This window comes from Sus scrofa, chromosome 14 (assembly GCF_000003025.6).
Source record: "Sus scrofa isolate TJ Tabasco breed Duroc chromosome 14, Sscrofa11.1, whole genome shotgun sequence".
In the NCBI taxonomy this organism is placed as follows: Eukaryota; Metazoa; Chordata; class Mammalia; order Artiodactyla; family Suidae; genus Sus; species Sus scrofa.
Genome location: NC_010456.5, coordinates 55,719,793 through 55,729,666, shown reverse-complemented (window position 1 = coordinate 55,729,666; position 9,874 = coordinate 55,719,793). Strand labels below are relative to the sequence as shown.

Below are 9,874 nucleotides of genomic sequence, written 5' to 3'. Positions count from 1 at the left end.
GGGATCGAACCTGCAACCTCATGGTTCCTAGTCTGATTCGTTTTTGCTGCGCCACGGTGGGAAATCCATTGATGAAGCATTCTTCATTCCAGAGAGAAGGAGGACCACCAGAACCAGTCTCAGGGCCACTAAACACCAGCTTTGAAGAATTCAAGGTTGCATCTGATCCTTATCTGCAGCTCTATTTTCCACTCCCAAACTGTAAATCAATCTACTAATCTCTCCCAAAGGAGGGCACAGTCTTCAAGGCATTAGCCTGTGGTGGCCTCCTTTGCCTGGCAAAGCAATAAAAGCTATTTTTTTTCTACTTCACCCAAAACTCTGGCTCCGCATTTCTATTTGCCTCTGGTGGACAGAGGCTGAGTATTGGCGATACTCAGGGTCACAACAGGACCGGTTGTGACTTTTCACGCCTCCATTGGGATAATACTTACTGGGTGCCTATTGTGTGCCAGGGGACATGTTAGGTGCTAGGGATAAAACCCCTGCCCTCACGCAGCGTAGTGGGGGAAGCAAATGGGCAGTGAGCGATCATGTGTACAAATGTAAAACTGCAGCAGTGGCAAGTGCCATAAGGGTTGTGTCACTGTGTGTGCAGTAAGAACCTATCAACAGATTGCACTTGGTCAAAGATGAGGGAAGGTTTGCCCTTTTAGGGTTGAGATCTGAAAAGAGTTAAGTCAACCTGGCCAAGAGAGAAATGAGGAATGCGTGAGGCAGAGGAAGCAGCAGGTGCAAATACCCTGTGGCAGCCAGGGACAAGTTAGCCAGTGAGGTGGGCTTGTGTAATGGTCAGTGTGGATGGAGTACAAGATTTTGAAGGGGGTGAGGTGTGAAAGTGACTCTGGAGAGTCAGTAGGGCCAGAGCAGTCAGAACCTCGGAGGCCGCTCTGTGTCACTGGGAAATCTTTTTTTTTTTTTTTTTTTTTTTAGGGCCACACCCTTGACATATGGAAGTTCCCAGGCTAGAGGTTGAATCGGAGCTACAGCTGCCAGCCTACACCACAGCCACAGCCATGAGGGATCCAAGCCACATCTGTGACGTATACCGCAGTTCACAGCAATGCCGGATCCCTGACCCACTGAGTGAGGCCTGGGATTGAGCCTGCATCTTCATGGATACTAGTCCAATTTGTTTCCACTGTGCTATGACGGGAACTCCTGGGGAATCTTTTTTTAAAAATGTGTTTTATTGAAGTAGAGTTGATGCACATTGTTGTGTTAATTTCTACTGCACAGCAAAGTGATTCAGTTGTACATATATACATTCTTTTTCATATTCTTTTTCATGGTTCATCACAGAATATTGAATACAGTTCCCTGTGCTCTACAGTAGTGAAACTGACAGCACTAATGGCCTGAATGGCCTGAACCTAACCCTGAACACAGACTGGGCCTTGAACCCACATGCTGGGACTCAAACCCAGCCTAAACCCAGATTGGGACTTGAATCCATGGTTTTAAATTAGAATCACTCAACCCCCCCCGCCCCCCGCCCCAGTAACTGGACTCACTGAAGTTCAGGTTCTTCATGCCTCCGCACAGAAGGAATTCAGCCAGAGACAAAGTGATAGGCAAGAAATAGATTTATTAAGATAGAACACTGGTAAGAGATGCAAGTGGGTTGGCACAGAAGCTCTGCCCCAGGATCTGGTGGGCCACAATTGTATCATCCAAGGGGAGTGGGTGTCAGAAAACACCACCTCTTCCTTTCTGGGAGTAGCAGCGCCTCCTTGGTATCCAGTAAGATGTGTATTCAGATCCGCAGAAGGTTGGTCCTCAAACTCCTGCCCTTGGTCCGAGTCTGAATGCAGGCTGCATCCCATCCCCCACCCCAACGACCTGAGGCAATTCTCACACCTGCACTAGTCCAGCAAGCCTGCCTGGTTGGGATGGATTTTTTTTTTTTTTTTTTTTTTTTTGGCTTTTTGTCATTTCTTGGGCTGCTTCTGCGGCATATGGAGGTTCCCAGGCTAGGGGTCTAATCGGAGCTGTAGCCACCGGCCTACACCACAGCCACAGCAACGCTGGATCATTAACCCACCGAGCAAGGGCAGGGATCGAACCCACAACCTCATGGTTCCTAGTCGGATTTGTTAACCACTGCGCCACAACGGGAACTCCCCGATGGCTTTTTTTAAGCAATTTATTAGCTTACAGTGATCCCCCAACGTCTCCTAGATTGCCCTCTTTATCTATAATCCTTTACTGGGACTTCAGCAACTACCTGTGCCTACTCCATCCCTATCAGTAGGACCTTGTTATTTATCCATTCCATACATAATACTGGGGAATCTGAAGCTAAGTGGTCATCATAACTCATTTGGTTAACTACCATGCACAAGCCTGAACATTTTACAAGTCAGTAACTTATTTATAGCTAATACAGAATCAAGTGTAAGAGTTTTCCCCTTCCTTCTTCTTTTCCTTCCTTCCTGCCTTTTTTTTTTTTTTTTTTCCCACCCCACAGCATATGGAGCTCCTGGGCCAGGGATCAGATCCAACTAACCCACAGTTTTGACCTATACCCCAGCTGTGGCAACACCCAATCTTTTAACCCACGGTGCCGGGCTGGGGATCAAACCCGTGTCCTGGTGCTGCAGAGATGCCACCGATCCTTTGTTCCAAGTGTAAGGGTTTTATTAGAAACGGGAGTTCCTGTTGTTATGCAGCGGGTTACAAACTGGACTGGTATCCTTGAGGATGTGGGTTCGATTCCTGGCCTCGATCGGTGGGTTAAGGATCTGGCATTACCATGAGCTGTGGTGTAGGTTGCATATCCAGCTTAGATCCTGCGTTGTTGTGGCTGTGGTGTAGGCTGGCAGTTGTAACTCCTAGACTGTTGGCCCCTAGACTGGAGCCTCCATATGCTGCAGCTTGGGCCCTAAAAAGCAAAAAAAAAAAAAAAAAAAAAAAAAAAGTAAAGAAAGAAACAGGATGGGATGTCAGGTTCTGACCAGTGTGAGTTGACATAGGCTCATCCACATTTATCTTCAGGAATGTGAAGCTGGGCAGACACCCATCTTGTCCCCTACCGTTGCTACTCTGGCTGTGCACCCTGGGCACAGTGATGTGCCACCCAGGAGATGGAGCTGAAACTTGGGGCGGTGGACAGCATCATCGTTCTGTCCCCCATAAAAACTGCCCATGACCTGGTGTCTTGTCACCTCCCTGAAGGGCTGCAGGAGAAGGAAGTGTAGGTCAATTCGGTCTAATCCATGAGCACAGCTCATCCTCTCAGGTCAAAACATTAGTTGCTATCTTTTTTTTTTTTTCTTTTCTCTTTTGGCCATCCCATGGCATATGGAGTTCCCAGGCCAGGGATGAGAGCGGAGCTATAGTTGTGACCTAAGCCTCAGTTTGGCAACCCACTGTGATCCCCACTCAGATCCTCAACCTACTGTGCCCGCCCGGGGATCAAACCTGCGTCCCAGTGCTCCCAAGGTGCCACAGATCCTGTTGTGCCACAGCGGGAACCCCTGTTACTGTTATCTTCATCTCAGCTTTGAACAGTCATCGAACAAAATTCCTGCTGACCTTTGGTCTGCTTGCCTCCCACAGCTCCCTCAGAGGGAGGCTGCTGACAATTCCTGGGCTCCTTGTTGAGTCTTGTGGGGCCTGGAGCTCAGAATCAAAGGTAAGACCCATTGACTCATGGAGCAGGGGACCCAGTGTGGAGCTGTGCTGTGATCACTTGGGGGTGCAATGTGTCAGAGCTGCAAGAAGGAAGATGGCGAGGCCACGTGGGAGCTGAAAGCAAAGAAGACAGCCCGGAGGCTGGCGGTAGGGGGTGGGGTGGGAGGGTGCTCCAAAGCAATGGGGGGTTTGGGAGGGGGCCAAGCACACTCAAGGCTGGGGGCAGAGTCTGGGAGCATCTCCAGCTTTGGTGGCCCGAGAGATTCAACATCACAGAGCCAGCTAGTCCCTGAGCTGCAGCTCCTCCCCAGAGGCAACGTTTGATCACAGGGTTTGTGGCCCGCCATCCCCTCCATTCAATCCAGTTGCCAGAAGGCAGGAGAGACTGGGAGGATGTCACCTGCTGCCGTGACAGGGAGGACAATCCAAGTGGGAAATCTCAGGAGGATTCCTCACTGTTCTCCCAGAGACACAGAGTCCACGCACGCATTCATGTGGCCCATTCCCAGGCATTCCCTGCCTCGTGCTGAGAGCTGGTGCACTGGCCAGAGAGCTGTGGATCAGATTTTGTACTTCAGCATGTTGTCAAATACATTTAAATGCCCACTAATGATGTTACACCTAAAGAGGAGTAAAAAGTTGAGCCAAGTGCCAAAAATCTGTAGGATCTTTTTTTTTTTGTCCTTTGTCTTTATAGGGCCGCACCCTTGGCATATGTAGTTTCCCAGGCTAGGGGTCGAATTGGAGCTGTTGCTACTGGCCTATAGCAGAGCCACAGCAACACCAGATCCAAGCCGAATCTGTGACCTACACCACAGCTCATGGCAACGCTGGATCCTTAACCCACTGAGCAGGCCAGGGATTGAACCTGCAACCTCATGGCTCCTAGTGGGATTCGTTATCACTGCGCCACAACGGGAACTCCAAAAATTGTACAATTCTTGATTACTAGCCCATAACCAACTTTTTATTGAAGTACAACATACACACAGAAAAGGGTGCAAACCCAAACGGTACGGCTTGGAGAACGTTTATACCCTGCACACTCTCGGGTAACCAGCCACCAGATCAGGAATCAGAACGAATATTTACACACTGGATACGCTCGGGTAACCAGCCACCAGCACCAGAATATCCAAGAAACGGCCTTGTGCCCTTCTGCTTCCCATCCACCCAGGAGTAACTCACGTCCCTGTTGCAATAGCACAGGTGAGTTCTGTGGGTTTCATACTTGATATAAATGGAGCCATATAGTGTGAACTTGCCTTCTCTCGTGAGGCTCACACAGGGCTGCGCCTGGCCACGGGAACATCCCTTCTTGCTGCAGAGAACCTCACTGTGCCAATGTGCTGTGGTTTGTCTATCCATTCAACATGGGCATCAGGGTGCTTTCCAGTTCGGGGCTACTGTGAACAGCACTTCTATGAACAATCTTGCACCTTTCTTTTGGTGAATGTACACACACATTTCTTTGGGGTAGACACCGAGGAATGAAGATTTTAGGTCATATGATATGTACATTCAACCCAGGCTATTTCATGAAAGAATGAGAAATTTACTGGAGGGGAGGCTCACAGAATTGACAGAAAGCTAGAAAGGAGAGCTGAAAAGATGGGAGGGGACCGAGACAACTCAGTGGGGTGGGCCAAGGCTCGGAGCAGAAACACTCTGCCCAGGAATCTGCCATCCTTGGACCTTACTAGCAGTGGACACACCATCCCTGCAGCCTGCCAGTCCTAGACACATCCCCTGCTGGACCACCGCAGCTTCTCTGAAAGGAAGCTCAGCATCCCTTCATTTTGCATCGTTGCTCTGAGCTCACAGTCCCAAGCAGGGGAGTCCCAGGAGTTCACCCTGGGTCACTGGCCACTCCCTGGCCTGGCTGGTGCTGGAAAAGGGGGTACATCTGAGAGACAAGGAAGATTTCCCCACTTCAGCATCCACAGTGGGAGTGGATACTGCACCCCACTACACTTGTACATAAGGGGTGATTTCTCCCTTTAGAAAAGCGGTCAGGGGCTACACAGCCAAGCTGGAAACACCAAATGATAACTCCCCACTCCAGGGCCACCCCCACTTCATCAGCTCCCAGTGACTGTTGCAGGGAGGCTCATCGACACGTTAGTATACCTCGCTACCCGTGTGCATGACCTTGCCTTTAAGAGTGGCACTGAGTTCTGGGACCCGTGGAAGGTGCAAGTCACACAAAACACCACAGGTTTGGGAGGAAAAGGAGAAATCAAAGGACAAAAAGCATCTGAGGGAGGGATGCAAGGATGAGCGGAAGAAAGGAAAAAGAGGGCAAAAGGGGAGGTGGAATATGGAGGGACGCTGAAAGTGAAAACAAAGTGGGGGGAGTTTGGCTAAGCGGAGGGGCATATTTTGTCCTTGACCTGATTTAGCTGGTTTCCATGCTGTCCCACTTCTTCAGCTTCTCGGATGTGCTTTTAGGGATTGTGCTTTGCCTTATCAGGTTAATGATGCTGACACGGATCACAAAATAAAAGATCTTGGTCATAAACCCAAACAGAGGAGGATCTGAAGTCGTATTGTCACAGACAGCATAGACTTCTGCTACAGTTTGAGCACACAGCTTCCTGACAACCCTGGGCTTATCAGGGAGCTTTCATGAAATGAAGAATGGGTTTCAACAAAAGCAGCCAAGAATACAAATGTCCTAAAACCATTTACAAGGGTAGCCAGTCAATAATTTAATCTGAAAATTATACTTGCCTCTTTGCAGGCAATTTTTACAGGATTCCTCCAACGGAACCGTGGCTCTCTTCCCTACGCTATGTCCTAGCATTTGGTATATGGATTTGTTTTAAATGGTCATCAGAGCTTTCATCTATGTATCATCTCCCTCTGTCCTAGACAGACAGGCAGGAGGAGTCGTTACCATGATCCGCAATTTGCAGGTTGGAGTGTTTCAGGGATACGATGACTTGCCCTGCTGCACATGGTGAAGTCGCTGCCGGAGCCAGGAGGGAGGCAGTGTCCAACAAATAGAATAGAACAAACTTGGACAGAGCGCTCTCTGCCCCTATGGTTTATTCCCTTCATCAGGGGTGGGAGGGGTTTGTTTTCTGTGGACTTGCAAGTTTGTCTCAGAAAAATCAAACTCTATCCAGCCTCCCACAGGGGCAGTCACACATCACCTTCCACAAGCTGCCAGAATACCGGTCGACATGCCTACTCCTGGCAAAGACTGGAAGAGAAGTGTGCCACGGAGCAGACCCCAGCGATGGGGTGTCATGGCACATGGCTCAGGTTGTTTGTGGGTTTACCTGCCTACCTGCAAACAGGTACGCCTGGAAGGCAGTGGAGCTCAAGGCTGGGAACTGGTGTCTGCAGTCAGGTCCCAGTCTTCCTGCTTACTATCTACAACCTCGGGGAAACTACACTGTCATTCTGTGCCTCAGTTTCCCTCTCTTAAGACCAGACATAGTCTCACAGTATTTATTTATTCATGGGGATTTAAAGAAGTGGATGGGTGTGAATGCTCCAATCTGTGGATGGTACAGGCTGAGCTGCTGCCCTTGACTCACGCCTCTGGGGGAGGGGGACATACTACCGAGCCCCAAACAGGCCCCCATCAATTCGGCTCATGTCAGTCCCACAGAGGAGGAGCCAACACAGGAGGGAGCAGGGCAGGGTGGCATACAGAGAGGAGAGGTGGTGCCCCCGGCCAGCCTGGATGGAACACGTAAACAGTGTCATGGTTGTGACGTTTACAGCTAAGCTCCCTCCAATATCCCCTCTACACCTCCACTCGTGGAAGGACCACCTCCAAAGGGATCAGTGATAATCGTGGGAAACAGGGTGCCCTCTGTCAAGGTCTGGGCTGCAGGGTCCCAGGAAGACCCATGTTTGGAAAATTGTCTGATGATGGGAGTTATTTCTTCTTTAACGGGAAAAGCAGGAAATAGAGAACTTATAAAACTGCTTTCTCCAGCAAGAGCGATGGAAACTACCAATAGATGCTCTAATTTGACAAAGCGATTGCGAATGGGGGCTTGTTGAATATATTTTCCCTTCTCAATAAATAATCCACTGAAATGTATAAACTCGATGTATGTACAGTGGGGAAGTGATGTTTAAAAAATTTAAGCCCTTAAGCCCATACTTATTTATACTTGGCACACTTGTTATCCGGCTACAAACATGTCTGTTTGCTTTTCTAATAATGAAAATAACATGAAAATGAAAAGAAAAAGTGAGATGGAGCGCAACGAGGAAAACCAATGAAAAGACGGGACAGGACGGTCAGTCCTGGTTGGGCGGGGCTGGGTGTGGGCGGGGCTCCCTAAAGCTAAGAGCATGCGCAGTCTCTACCAGGGGTTTTATGGACAGAAAAGGAGACATTTCCACAACAAACGGAGAGTCAGAGGATGGTACAGAAGAACTTCTTCTCTCGGAAAGGGTTTTCTGACGCAGGCACCGGGATGATGAGAGGGTCCTCCCGCACGTGGGCTTCACAGTAGGCCAGGAGGTCTGCTGCCGCCTGGGACACCTGGGGTGGGGGGAACACAGCACAGGCGGGGGTTAGAGGTGGACTCACAGCTGGTCTGAGGCAGGGGTGTCCACGTGGAGAGGGGACAAGCCCGAGGACAGGCTGTGTGGCTGCACAGCCGACATGGCCATTCCCAGGCCTGGAGAGAGGGCTTGTGCAAACGGAGGAGACAGGTTTTGACACGTCTCCAAGGAAATGTAACAGAGAAGAAAAACTTGACTCCACATTTGATCTGTTCCTTTGGGGCTAACCCTTGTGCTCTCTTGCCTGTGCTTCATCATGCTGGCTCTGCACCTTTTGTAAAAGAATGTTGCCTATGGCCTGAAATATACAGGAGAGCCTATTCTCAAGGCTCTGGCCTATAAAGATTTAACACGTTTCCATTCATGTAGAGATAAAAAGTTGCAGAACAGAGAATAACATTTGTCTTGGAGGTTTATAGGAACATTGTGACCAGACCTAGGGGGACAACTGCCAGAACTAAGGATTCTAACACCAAGAAGTTTGCAAAAACTAGCACCCTCCCCTCCACCCTTAGTATAAAAGAAGCCCGAATTCTACCTCGGGAAAGATTGTTCTTTGGGACACTAGTCTGCCATCGTCTCAATTTGCTGGCTTTCTGAATAAAGTCGCCAATCCTTGCCCCAACAACTTGTCTCTCAATTTATTGTCCTGTTGTGCAGCAAGCAGTATGAGCTTGGACTTGGTAACAGAAAGGGATGTGGCCCCTGTGCTAGGGTAGATCAGGAGCGAGAGAGGAGTGAGGAGCCAGCGGGAAGGTCCAGACGTCTTCATCCTACTCTCAAGTGAGTGATGAGTGGAGGCTCCAGGCCAGGATTCTCACAGCGACTCTGCTAAACCATTTCTAGATTGATAAAGCTGAGTGCTGGCCCTGGACACGGCAGCGTGATTGAATTTATTATTACTGTTACTGATATATTGCCATCCATACAGACATTTATCGTCCTCAACAGAACACAGATCAGAAGCACGTTATATAGAACACACATATAAGCCACATGCGATAAGCACGCAGTAAACGTAGAGTGGCCACTCCTCTGAGGAGAGAGATGTGCTCTTGGGGCCAGAACCCTCTTTCCATTTTCCTTCAGGCTTATCTGAAGCCTGCAGACACATGGCAATTATGGATCAAATTATCCTCTGGCTCAACTCCAGGAGTTCCAGGGGAGGAGCAGGCGGGAGAGGTCATTCACTAAGACGAAGAGGAAGTGGCCAGCTCATCTCACTGTGGTCTGTGGCAGGTATCTAGCAAATGCGTGGCCTCTGTGTTCACTCATCCTGCCAATCAGCTTGTTCTGCATATAAGTGCTGTTTGAGGCTGCGGGTAGGGGTAAGTGCATAGCAGTCAAAGGAAATTCTCTTCGTACATTCAAGGTCTAAACCTCCAAAATGATAAAAAACATTTTTTTTTTCAGGTGGATGAAAAAATATTTGAAAGCCCCCAGCACATACAAGCCATATACATGCTCTCCAGGTTTTTTGTTTGTTTGTTTTTGTCTTTTTAGGGACATACCTGAGGCATATGAAAGTTCCCAGCCTATGCCAGAGCCACTGCAACACAGGATTCGAACCTATATTGCAGTTCGCAGCAAGGCCGGATCCTTTAATCCACTGAGCAAGGCCAGGGATTGAACCTTTATCCTCATGGACACTAGTCAGATTCTTAACCCACTGAGCCACAGTGGGAACTCCCCTATCCAGGTT

The 9,874-nt window shown here is 49.1% G+C and overlaps 1 protein-coding gene across 2 annotated transcripts in view; it reads right to left on the bottom strand.

Annotated features, from left to right (window-relative positions):
• GNG4 (G protein subunit gamma 4) overlaps positions 4,582–9,874 on the bottom strand; it is a 72,343-nt gene continuing 67,050 nt past the window's right edge. For both annotated transcript variants that reach the window (XM_021072991.1, XM_021072990.1), the window contains exon 4: positions 4,582–8,149. In XM_021072991.1, the coding sequence (XP_020928650.1) occupies positions 8,021–8,149 (129 nt within the window). In that variant the 3' untranslated portion in view covers positions 4,582–8,020. The remainder of the gene's footprint in view (positions 8,150–9,874) is intronic.